This window comes from Mirounga leonina, unplaced genomic scaffold (assembly GCF_011800145.1).
Source record: "Mirounga leonina isolate KUSES-001 unplaced genomic scaffold, KU_Mleo_1.0 Mir_180, whole genome shotgun sequence".
Taxonomy (NCBI): Eukaryota; Metazoa; Chordata; class Mammalia; order Carnivora; family Phocidae; genus Mirounga; species Mirounga leonina.
This window is the reverse complement of record NW_023270469.1, coordinates 30,751,825-30,765,574: the sequence shown is the minus strand read 5'-3', so window position 1 is coordinate 30,765,574 and position 13,750 is coordinate 30,751,825. Positions and strand designations below refer to the sequence as shown.

Genomic DNA, 13,750 nt, shown 5'->3' with positions numbered 1-13,750 from the left:
CGGGACTCGATCCCGGGACTCCAGGATCATGACCTGAGCCGAAGGCAGTCGCTTAACCAACTGAGCCACCCGGGCGCCCTCAATTTGATAATTTGGACTTGAAACAGATAGGTCCCGCTCCACTCAAAGTGGGTGTTCTGTTTAGGTAAGTTGTGCCTTTTCTACTGTTGACTCAGAATAAAAATACTTTTTTGAGCATCACTTGACCAAAAATAATATCTAGCTGAAATAATCATTCAATCTGTATGAGAGAATGTCGGTCCCTCCAATGGCTACGTGGCAGTTGTCCTGTGGAACGTAGCTCTACAAAACCTACTGACAATGCCAATGAACATGTTCATAACAATAATAAGGGCTTGTCTTAATAGAACGTTCCACGCATTAAACACATTAATGACCCATGAAATAACTGTTTTATCTGTAACACATTTAGCAACATGGCTAAAACAATGTATTAATTGAAAGTCCGCTATTTCTCTAAATGTAAGATTTTTTTTTTTAAGTATAAAAATGGCATGAAAGTCATTTCGTAAAAACGAAAATAATTCAACTTTGAAATCAGAGCCATAACAAACGACTGTGGGAAAAACTTTGAAAATAGGCCTGGTAGTTTTCGATGTGTTATTCTGATATAGCCCCATTTCTCTGGTTAAAAGTGATATCTGTCCAGAGTGTGACTTAAGAGTCTTATGAATACGTCAAAGCTTTTAATTTTCTTCTCTGCATGCATATCTTCTTTTATCTCTCCTTTTCTTTTTCCTTAACAGGTACAGAGACTCCCGTACTCCAGTATGCCTCCCCTCACTTCCTGCCTTTTCAATTTCCTAACTCTATGTTTGATATTACCAGAGTAGCATTTTCTGTAAATATGCGGTATCACAATTAAATCCAAAGCAATATCAAACAGAAAAATGTCAGTCCTCCAAACACGAAATATAATGTATGAAGAAAAAGTATGTGAATTATCAGTGTGTTTTATAAATTCTCTTTTGGGGGGCATACAAACTATCAGACTAGAGACAATTATTTTACTGTCTGTTTCTTGGATATCAAAAAGAATTTTGAAATTCATCAAAGCTAACCTTCTGTTATGTACAACAGGCTAAGCTGAAAAGAATGTTAACAAGTTCAATTTTCATTCAATCAGCACTACTGCTCTCTGAAATGTTTCATTGCAGGAAAGAAATAAAAATAATCTATATGGTAATTATGAGGATGAATCCCCCAGTAACTTTCAGCTACATGAAAGGTCAGTTCTATTCAAGATATTTTATCAGTCCCCTGCACATACTCCTGTCCTGTCATTTTAAATCTGAACAGCATTTTATTTTCCCATTTACAGCTACCTGCAGAATTAAGTACTTAAGCCAAATAAGAAAAAAAAAAAAAGAAAGAAATGTTGAATGCTGGCAAAGGCTATAATAGCAGAGAGATAAATCGTTCAGCTGCTCTCTCAAGCCTCTAGGGCTGCAGATTTTTCTTCTCCTGGTGCACTGTGGGTATTCAAAACTTGTTCAACATGATTTCATTTCATTTCAGGCACTGCCTCAGAAAACTAAATTACAGAATCAATCATACAGAAGGTCAGAGTGAGACTTCATTACAAGTATTGCATGCTTGCATGAATATCTTTCATTTATGACTGACCCAATATGTCACAATAGCTGTCTAGTAAAAATAATCCACTTTCTGAAATTGATGTACTACTGATATTAATGCTACTCAGCAGGCTGGGCAGATTATAGAGAGGTGTTAAAAAAAATGAAACACCAAACCCTTTGGAGCTCACGTTGTAGATTTTTAGAATTGCAATCTTTTGGAGATTAAAATAATTTCCAGATGATCATCTGTACTGACAATAATGCTTAGAGGTAAAGATTTTTTAACCAGCATATACTGTTGGTTTTGACTGGCCAGCCATGTCCTGTTTTAAAATAGACATCTCCACCACACGCAAATCAGGGTTGTTCTTTGAAGTCACAAATGCATCGACATTCAATTTTTCAACAATTTGCTTTTGACTACGAGGGCATTATTTGCGTATTTTGAAATGTGAATCCTAATCACTGGACTCTTTTTAATCCCTCCTTTTTGTTCCTGCTTTCTGTTTTCACATATAAGGGCATAAATTTAAGGAAGATAAACACGTGCTTGTTGCCAACAAAAATGCAGCTAATCAGTAATGTGACAGAACTGTCAGTCTTTCTAAAGGAAAACCAATGAAGCTCTGAAGAAAAGCTGGTTCAATACAACATAAACAAGCTGGCTTTTCTCCTTCTGGGACAGTCTTAATTCACCGCAGCAATCCTTAACAGACAACCATACTCATTTGTATAATAAAACTTCTTACTTGCATAAGGTATGGAATATCCAAAGCACACTGGGAAGCCGAATGCATGATGTATAAAGTATTATTTATTATTTTTCTGGTGACCTTCCTAAGGGAAATCTCCAAGGAGATGCTGTGGAGTATTATGATGTAGCCAGCCAACTCGGTACCCGGAGGGAGATATAGAAGAACCTTGACATAGCCTATTTTTAACCATGCCTCTGGCGATTCTGAATTCCAGTTTATAGGTGAACATGTCAGGTAGTACATAGAACAAAGCCAACGACACATTGTATTCATCATAATTCTGTCCGAGCACATTTTATTTTTTCCAACATTTGTGATTTAAAATCCCATGACATTTCTTCAAGGTGAAATTCTACTAGAATTTTCAACAAGATTAGTTTGTTTCAAGCCAAAATAAATATCACTCAGGTTCAGCAAAACTTCAGAAAGGCACTCCATAAATGTGATGAGGTCCATGTAAATACCATGACAACAGCCTGCACTTAGCTAAGGCACTTCTACTTTTAAAAATCAATGAAATAATTCAACTGCTTTAGTGATTAGCAATACATTACAAAAGAAGCATTAAAAATTGAGTCCTCTCTCCCAAGGCCAGTCCGTGAAAGCATTGTTCTTTGAGTGTATGTGAATATCATAATTATTTTATGATTCCATCTTTAGTTCTTTCCAATATAGTAAATTCAATTGACCATGAAATGAAATTTCATAGTCAAAATGCCTCCTTTACACTTTTTTATAGCAGCAATAACAGTTTTATAGCTTTAAGGCAAGGTAATTCATCAGATGTTTAATTTAAAGGCAGATTCTTATATTATTAATAAATATTTACCAATTTAATAAAATACACATTTTAGCATGCATTATATGGTCTTTTAACTATTTCTGCAACTTAAATGAGCCTCGCTGAGCATCTATGAATAATGGCGAACCCCGGTAAACTCCCCTGGTGACTAAACACCCTTTTTATTTTTATGATTTCCAGGCACAGCAACTGCAAGCCTGACTGTAGAGGAACAGAGGACAGAACCCTCCATTCCAGTGTCAAAGGGACAAAAATGTAAGAAAGTCCACAGGAAACAATTATTTGCGATGGCGAGGAACGTTTATGAATACTTAATGACCATTTCCCGACTGTTCGCTGCATTCTTTTCTGACAAAAAAGTAAAAATAAAAACCCTGATGTTCAGCTCAAACACAAAAGATCACAAGCAAAGAAAATTATGTTGCCACAATCCTATTTGGGAAAGTAATCTTATATTTCAGAGAGCACACTGAATCTTTGCGCCGCTAATCCACTATATATTTTGCAATCATCTGTTGTTATCTGGGGAATTAACAATGAAACCAATAAACATCACTGGCATGGTCCTAATGTGCAGAGAAATATGTAAACAAGCAATAGGATTTGTTTTTTGTTATACCAACACATCTGTTTCATTTTAGCAGGGTTAAAAAAAGAAAGCCCTATAAACTATTAATCTTGTTTTAAGATGTCTGCTTAGTACTTCACCTAGATAGACACAAATGTATTATATATACTATGATGGAAAAAAACCAATCCCAGCAGAAGAGTTTAAAATACTTAAGCAGATTTACTCTGGTGATTGCTGACTATAATTGCACACTAAGAAAAATAGAACCAAAATTATTGCATTAGTGATTTTGGCCCTCTGGAGTGCCTTATTCCATGTTTATGACAATAAATAACACAATTAGGTATATTTCACACAATAACCCACTCTATATTTTCCTCTGCTGGCTATGAGCAATTTTTTTTTTCCCTTTCTCTGTATCACAGTTTGATATTTCATTTGAGGTAGGCGCAAATCATGTATCATAAACATTATGTTATAATCCAACAAAAGCAAAAGACCTAGGTACCCGGTAAGGGCCTCCATTTCTAAAATCTCTCCTGGGCAAACTTTTGACTCAAGTACCTCTCTGTGTTAGACCAAAGCCAAGGGAAGATTGGCTACTTCCAAACCAATGGATCAGACTTGTTGAAAATCATTTCAAGTCAGAAGGATCTTGTTGGGTCATCCTCCTTCAGGTGATCGTCAACCAACCCATAACCTTCTTGTCCCTGTGTTTAAATGGCACTGGGAAGAACAATCCTCAGGTCTCTACCATGAGAAGGGCAAAAGATTAAAAAACAAACAAACAAACACTTTCAAACAATAAATGTAGCACCTACCATATGTAACCCACTGCTATGAAGCACGCCATCTTGTTCCACGAGATTTCTTGAGATTGTAATGGAAGGAAGATCCAGGCTTTGAGGGGGAAACTGGGGTGTGAATTCACTTCCCTGGGAAGGCAATGGATCGCTGAGGCCTTGAAAGGGTAGAAGAACATCAGGCATGCCCAGGGCAGGGTCTGACTCTGGAGGAGGCGTGATAGGGGGGATTTCAAACTCCTCATCCCCGAGGCTTGGCGTATGAAATGTCTGCTAAAAGGAAACAAAATAGAGACATCTTCATATTCTGTTCCTACATCTTATTTCTCCTTGGAGGGGAAAAGAAAGATTTTGCATGAAAACACTGTATAGCTAGGCCAAATATTTATTTCTCAAATGAAAACATCTTAAACACAGATTTCCATATATAAAGTTTTGCTGATCATTCTGATTAAAGATTTAAGTCTCATTATCATATGGTTTTAATGGAGTATCAGTATTAACAGTTTTTTAATGCGTACTTAATTAGCAACATCTGTCTTTGTTGTTAGTTGGAGCATCAGCGACATTAGATTTGGCTATATAACAAATTGCCACTTTATTGATATGTTAGCGAAACAGCTCAAACTGCTTACATTATCCACATGCTTCATAAAATGCTGATGATTTTGTGGTGCACACACACAACATTAATCCAGAAGCGAACATTACACATATTTACTTTCTGCCACAACATATAGAACAAGTAATATTAAATTTGTGGTTTGCTTTTTGCATTTCCTTATTGGTATATTCCCAAGGGCAGTGAATGTTTCTATGGAAATTGTTACGGTTTGTAATACACAATTTTATATAAGGATTATTAGAAGGTCCTGGTGCTTTTATTTAAACTATAAGGAGAGTTATTTTCTTTTATGATGCTTTTAGTATGTATTTATCAGAACACTTCTGGCAGTCTTCAACTTTGAAAGACTATTAGGGGCGCCTGGGTGGCTCAGCCAGTCAGTTAATTATCCTGCTCTTGATCTCAGCTCAGGTCTTGATCTCAGGATCTTGAGTTCAAGCCCCACATTAGGCTCCACTCTAGGTAGAGCCCACTTAAAACAAAACAAAACAAAAAGAGACGATTTGTAGAACGAGCATAGAGATATCCGGATAGAGATGTACTAACTCCAGTGATGTTGCTCACTTTAGACAAGTGTTATTTCTCAAGACCTAAGTAAACTAATGCACTACTTTGTTCACTGCTACTTAGATTCTTAAAGATTGCGTTTTAAAATAGGGCCTTTGGAGGCAGATCAGGGCCGCCATGTTCTACTAAGCTAACCATGTTTCTTTTTTTTTTTTTTAAAGATTTTATTTATTTATTTGAGAGAGAGAGAATGAGAGACAGAGAGCATGAGAGGGAGGAGGGTCAGAGGGAGAAGCAGACTCCCCGCTGAGCAGGGAGCCCGATGCGGGGCTCGATCCCGGGACTCCAGGATCATGACCTGAGCCGAAGGCAGTCGCTTAACCAACTGAGCCACCCAGGCGCCCAGCTAACCACGTTTCTTAAAATAGAACTTGGATTTTGTGGGGTCAGGGTGGGGGGGCTAGGTCTAGGATACGAGTTTTGGTGAGGTGGAGGGGTCAGATATTTTTTGTTCCTAGCTCAGAGGATCAAAGGTATAGTCCATTATTAGTAGCGGTTTTGTTTTTTTTTTATTTTTTTTAAAGAATTACCTGGTGCAAGATAATTTGAATCTGCTACAATCAGTTAAGAGAACTAATTAAGGGGGCGCCTGGGTGGCTCAGTCGTTAAGCGTCTGCCTTCGGCTCAGGTCATGATCCCAGGGTCCTGGGATCTAGCCCCGCATCGGGCTCTCTGCTCAGCGGAAAGCCTGCTTCTCCTTTTCCCACTCCCCCTGCTTGTGTTCCCTCTCTCGCTGTGTCTCTCTCTGTCAAATAAATAAATAAAATCTTTAAAAAAAAGAAAAAAAGAGAACTAATTAAGAACTACAAACCATCATTCTTCAAACTAAATAACCACTTGTGAGAAAACAGAAATGAACTCAAGGAAAAAAAAAAAAAAAAACAACAAAACCAAATCATTCCTTGCATATAGAACCTGTCAACTGGTAATTGTATCTTCCCAGAAATAAAGAGGTCACAAGCTATGGGAGGCTATGGTGGGACAAGTGAACATCTTGAGGCTCCTGGCAGATTCAATATATGCAAAACATGAGAGCATAAAAACATATTTGAAAGCTAGAATGAAGTAATAGATTCTTTGACATATTTATTCTAATCCTGACCCCCCAAAAGATGTCATTGTCTGACCGCGGTACCCCGAGTTCTCAAACACAAAGGGATGGATTGGCCACAAACGTGGTTGGCTAATGAACATAACCCTATAGCTGCATTTGCCATTACTCTGGCACTAATGTGGTCTAGTAACAGATGCAACTGTAATTTGTGACTCATTTGCTACCCCATTACTGCTTAATGAAATCTAACATATCACATTAACAATACGGATAAACACTCATTCTTGATATGTGGCATTTGGCTGTTTTCATTACCACTGTAATTAACACTTGAAATATTATTTCAATAAATATTTAAAGTACTTTAAAAATGGTCAGGGTAATCATGACACAGACAGAAAACATAAAGCAAATGTGTGAATTTCAAACTCAGAGTATCCGAGTCCCCGTGGTGTTATCTACAGGGCAATATCTATGTGAAGGGAATTGGTTTCAGACACAATTTCAACTTTACAGCATTCAAACCTAAAGTCTTCCTGAATTAGTTTGCACTCATTAAAATGTTAAAAAAAAAACAAATAAATTTACTTTTAATGCAATGATTGGGAAATTAGGCACATGCTATAAGGCGGTGCATTAACATTTACTTGGGCATTATTTTTTGTTCAAGAAAAGATGTACGGCAAAATCATTGCATCAGATTAGCGCTTAAACTCTAACATAAAGCATGTCTTCCGCTAGGCGGTCAAAATTAAGGAGGCTTTCGTTTTTATTTTTGTTAAAGAACAGAGAGATGTCTTACGTATAATACGTCCCTGTGGTGTGATTTTAAAAAAAAAAACAAATTAATTTTAAGGAAGAATCCAGTCCATTACTATAGCATAACCTAGTAAAACAATACAATAAAACGACATTATAATAAATAACCAAGAAAATGTTAAAATCTGAAACCACTTTCAAAAAGAGGTAATATATGAACTATACAGTTAAGCACTCCTTAGAGAAAAGAGCAAGTGCAAATCCTGGATATGTCTGAGATGATGCAATAACCACTTTTGGCCACACCACCAACAAAAAAAGGACACTGACTTTTGCAACTCTGCCGCACGACCACCACCAGGTTCATTAACGCGAGTCTATCACGATTCCTTTTCACAGACACTGACTCTTCAAGTGTTTACCTTGAACATGTTAAAATAGTATGTACATGGTTAAATACCATCTGTACTGAAATGTTCAAAACATTTGTTCCTTTTGATAAAAATGCAAATCCGGAGAACTGTTGTATCAACATATAACAGCCAATGTCTGACACGGTGAATTATCACAGCTGGAATTAAATTGTCTCTGAACAGCTGCTGGGGGTAGAGCTTTCATCAATGTTTGATTCAAACGTAGGGAAAAAATCCTACAGAATGAAACATCATGTTGTCCTTACAGATGGGGTCTGTGTTCATTATCACAAACAACACAGCCGCCAGTCCCGGACATTAGCCCTTATCTGGGTCGAATTCTTGGTGAGAGAGAGGATGGTCACCGTAAAAAATGATTAATCTACGAATACCCTTAATTCCTAATTCCCCATTTTTTCTAACAATTTCTCCAAGTTAATTTCTTTCGTACCCACTTGCTTCCCTGTACCAAGATCATTTACAAAGCCATTACGATTTTCATCCTCTGGGGTCAAGCTAGTTCAGTTTCCTATATCTGAATGTATTTGGAAAATGAGGACTTTTTATTACGGGAACCCCAGGAGGAAATGTCCCATTTGGGCCACTTGCACCTGTGTGTTCTTGTTTTAAAATCTGAAATCTCACCATTTGCCCCTTTTTTTTTTTGGAACCTGTTTTCTTGATCTCATCAAGATCGAGGTTTTTCTGGAGGGCAGGCCAGTGAGCCCAGACAACGGCCGTAGGTCAGTAAGTAGGGAATGCAGTAAAGACAGCAACAAGAAGACGTTTTCTCCATTTGTTCCAGTATGTTCTAGACAGACCCAGAGCCCCCATGGTGCTGCCTCTAGAGTCGGCCATCCAGCTTTCCCCCCACGATGGCCAAGTCTTGGAGCATATCCTTTCATTCATTCATTCTATCTATATTCATTGAACACCTACTATGCGCCAGGCACCGTAACAGGCTGTGGGGAATCTAACAAGAGAACAAAACACTCACTTGCCCTCACTCCCCCTGAATACCCAAGAAACTATAATACTTTTCTGCCACATCATTTCCCCAACCATGGCATCTTAATGAAATTATCCCCAGAGCTAGGTGAAGTTGAAATATTTTCTAACAAAAAGTCACTTCCATCCTTAGTTTTCAAAATCACCACTTGATTTGCCCAGATACCAATTCGGGTAGATAGATTTCATGTACTTTCTTCCGTATTTACTTTCGTTTGCATGCGTATTTCTTTTCATCAAGAGATGTGTGTGAATTACTAACGTGAGAAACAGCCTCTGGACAAGTGACAGACTTGTCAGGTCATTTTCTTTTCCAAAAGGTTTTTCTCGTTTCTCCTCCAGAGTCGTTACCTTGCACCACATAAGAGAGATAAATTCGATACTTTGCTTTTCCCTTCAAGCCTTCTAAATGATCTAAATGACACACAAAACATGAACAGACATATGAAGACCGACACCACCTACCTCACTGGCTGCAAAGAAAGCATTGTTTGCCTCAGCCATGTTCATGTAATTATTGTTACTCCCAAACTGAAAGAAAACAGATTGTTTTATGTTAATATGCAGAAAAATAAAGAATCCTGGGGGTTTACTTAATACTCCAGTGGGATTTGGCAAGAATGCTGGTGTCACGAGATAAAAGAGTGGTTTTCCTCAGACCGAATGGGAACCGTGACAGAGGCTCTGGGTTACATGCTGTCATTTCTCAGAAAACAGAGCACAGAGTTAAGCTAACTTGAAAATTCTAGAACATGTTGTTGTTTCTCATCAAGACTGGCGGCAAAGGGAGACAATCTACAAACGTTTGGCCAACTGGTCACGAGTGGGTGTGGTTTGCTGAACTGGCATTTGTCAGAGGGTGGAAGGCAAAGTTCCCAAGAAAATCACCTTGACACATTTTTAGAGCAGGTTGGGATTTCGTAGCGTACTTTTCAGGAACAGACGTCACAAGTGTGAGGAGGTTACAATGTGAAATAAAGGGAATGGAATTCAATTCTTGGGACTCAAGTTCTATTTTCTTGTGAATGGGGTGTGGCGTGAATATAAATAAGTAATGAGACTAAAGAGTATTTTTTTAAATCTCCAAACAGAGTTGAAAACGGTATCTATGTCCATCAGAGCTGTTGAAAACAGTGATATTTAATCTCTCAATGTAACATTATGTGCAAAGAGGTTTAAAAAATAAGCGGGATCCTATGAACACAGCAATTTTTATTTAATTCCCTAACACAATAGCCTATTCATAGCGTCACAAATAAGACTGTATCAGCATTTCAGACATAAGCTCTTTACTGTGAGAGACCTGTTATCAAAATGTAAAACTTGGATTTTGCCAGAAATGTATTTTCAGGTTCAGATGGTGTAAGTAGGCACGTTTTGTTGCTTTAAACATTTCGTTATCAGTCTGGCAATATGGAAAGGCTCTGTGAGCATAATTACTTGGAGCTATATTATTTTCATCATCTTTAAATGGTGAAAGAATGCCCTTCTTTTTTATAATGTGTATTATTTCCTTCCTTCAGTGCATCAAATAACACACAGGTTTGGTCTCCAAAGGGTGAAATGTATATATCCATTCTCTAATATAAATAGAGCTAGTTAATTATTTAAGGTAAAAGGCATAACTTTCCCAAGGGGAGAGAGAGAGAGAGGTGTACAGATAGAGAGACAGATAAATATAGACAATAAATACAGACACATAGACATGGAAGACCCACATAATCCTCCTCTCAGCAAACCCAACACTTATTTCCAGGGGGCTCTCAGCCCCTGACTCTCAACCTGTAAGATTCGTGCACAGAAGAGGGATTGACATGCTACACCTTATCATGTCAGGGATCCAAAAACCAAGCAGGATTTACAGGAAAGGCTCCAATGGCTCCAGAGGGCTGCTCTGGTCTACAGAAGCAAAATCCCACCCTGGAAAACGACCCCTAAATACATACTCACACAATGAGCCCTCAGATTCATTTGGATAAACATCTTTATGAGGATTTCTGAAAGATATATTTGTTAGCACTCAACAAAGACCTTTATCTAGTTTCTCTGAAGGCACGTGATATCAAAAACATGGGGGGATGGTTTCACCCACATACACTTATCTCCAGACTCACCAAGGTACCTACGTGAAATAGGCACAGTTTGTTGTATGTCCATCAGATCTCAATAAAGTGGTTTAAACATAATTTTAAAATTAAGAAAGGTACGTATGCGAGCAGATGCCCACGCCCATGCACTGCTGCACACCCCCCCGCCCCCACCCCGCCCCCAGACACAGACATATTTTCCCCATTTTTCTACACTGTTAATTATATGCAAGAAAAAGCACAGGTTTCTGTCTTGGAATTTTCCACGAATTAATGATCCTTGGACAAACTCTCAGGCCCCCCTTCCAAACGTCCTTTTTGGGTATTTCTGAGAACCTGGGTCACACCGTGCATTCCAGTCACCCATCCCGGCAATCTGCATCCCAGCTTTAACGTTATTTAAATGCAGGTTTTTGTTGGGGAATTAGAAATCCATTTAAGGAAAGCAGCTCATTATCAGAGAGTATTTTTTTTTTTAAGATTAAACTCACTTATTATCTAATAGCACCTAAAACAACAAAGAAAAATAAAATGGCTATTAAACTAAGGGCCTAAACAATTCAAAAAACAAATTAAGCTTAGAGTGAAATAAGAACTGGGTTAGAAATCCTCTTCTGAACAGTTAGTATGCGAATGTAATTACTGAAGAAACTACAGCTAATCAGCTGTGAATTGTATCCATTAATTAGTATTTGCCCTGGAGAAATGAGAAAAATCAGTAACCACACCGGCCCCGCGGTGCGCTGATGAGCCACGCGCCCGCCGCGCTGCGTTTAGTCAAGCAGGTGGCTCCGGCGGTCCACGTAATTTGAAAAGCTCTCACCTGAAGTACTGAGCTGGAATTACAAAGCACTCCTTGCCTATCTTTTGTATCTATAGAAGGCCTTAATTAATGGCTTTTAATTTGGAAACACTCGGCGATCAGGCGGGGACAGTTACAAATCATTTCAAATAGAAGCAAAGGTTTCTGTTCAGGTTGGGGTAAAAATAGCTCCCCTACAAAGATGGCCACAAATACTGACTTACGTGGGGGGCTGTCTTTCTCTTGAATAGGTGGCTCGGCCCCTGGGTTGGCCTGGTAGGGTAGCTGGGTAAGATGTAGGGTATCCAGTTAAATTTGGCTTTCAGATAAAGAACTTAAAGTATAAGTATGTCCCACGCACTATCTGGGATATACTTAGAATAGTTAAAAAAGTATTCTCTGTTTCTCTGCGATTCCGCTATAACGGGCTATCGTGTGTTTTTACTTGCTAAATTTGGCCACCCCACAGTGTGGTTAAACCGATCAGGATGAAAGGGATGCCACTTTCCATTTGATTTACCTTATCTGGTAACACTAGCTTAATTTAATTTGTTTTATTTTAAAATGTGACCTAGGAATCCTCCTTTACTCGTTTTGTGTACAAACAGATCTGATTCTGAGAGAAAAAGTGATCCTTTGGGGCAGATCTCTAATATAATGACCTCAGAACAATTAACTTTAACTGAATTGTGTACGATTAAATTTACTTTATGTTCTAAGAGACATTGACATCAGTAAACACAAGATATTACAAAAAACCCCTAGGTCCATGAGGGAAAGGGCCTTCACTGCGTTCACCACTGTCTCCCCCAAAACCAACAACAATGACCGGCATATTATAAGCACTTCATTGTTTGTTGTCGGGGGTGGGGGGAGCGGTTAGAAAGACCCGATCACATTTCTTTAACTTCAGTGTCTCATAATCACACATCTTGACTGGAGCAATTTTATCACTTACTTTTTTATGATGATATTGAGAACGATAATGACAGTAATACTAATAATTACCCTGACAAGCCCTCTACATACATTACTTCATTTAACTTTTCCAAGTGTGACCAAATGTAATTTATTTTCCCCAGAACAAGTTAGAAAAAAAAAATCATTATCCCTATTTTATAGATAAACAGACTGAGGCTTCTAGGGGTCAATGCCCAAAATCATAGATGTAAACATGGGAGTATGGGATCCCACTTGCCTCACAATATGTATCACTTGCGTTCCAATAGCTACAAAACCTTGAACATTTCACTCAGTGATCAATTCAAGGTTAAAACTCCATTTTTATCGGTCTTACTCAGGGCTAGAATTTCCCAGGAGGGGTTTCCAGGTACCTCAGTCTAGGAGAATGCTCCTCAAGGAAAGAGTTCCAAGGCTCAGGAGTTTGAGAAAGGCTGCAGACCACTGCCCCTCTTTGATGAGCCACAGTGCCTGCTACACCAAGTTAAATGTCCTGAGAAGTCCTGCAGCTCATTCATTTACTTATGCTCCTCCTGTGTGTAAGGCACTGGCCACAAAATGGTGAGAAAGATGACAGAGTTCCTATCTGGATGGAGCTTATATGTTTCTTTAAGTGGAAGATAGTAAATCTCCTCCCTCCCCCCAAATTTGCCATGGGACCCTGCTTTTGGTTTCCCCCACAACAGTCTGTGGGAACACTCTGGGAAACGTTGCTCCAAAGCCTTTATTGACAATACTCTTTATTTTCCCTGAATCCTTACTAAAGCTAATATCCCCATTTTGTACCACGGTAAAGTTTACCCATTTTGCAAAATCACCTGAATAAGAATTTCTAAAAATTACACATCCTGGGTCATCTTAATTGGCTTATTTCCAAACTTTCTAGATGGTAGCTCTCCATGCATATTCCTTGGAAGATCCCTAACTCAACCAATATAAGGTT

At 38.4% G+C, this 13,750-nt stretch overlaps 1 protein-coding gene across 1 annotated transcript in view; it reads right to left on the bottom strand.

Moving 5' to 3' along the window:
• Nucleotides 1–13,750, bottom strand: part of TOX3 (TOX high mobility group box family member 3) — a 103,953-nt gene that overhangs the window by 20,314 nt on the left and 69,889 nt on the right. The window contains exons 2-3 of the mRNA XM_035025220.1: nt 9,424–9,489; nt 4,551–4,805 (exon numbers count right to left, since the gene is read on the bottom strand). Of these exons, the coding sequence (XP_034881111.1) occupies nt 4,551–4,805; nt 9,424–9,489 (321 nt within the window). The remainder of the gene's footprint in view (nt 1–4,550; nt 4,806–9,423; nt 9,490–13,750) is intronic.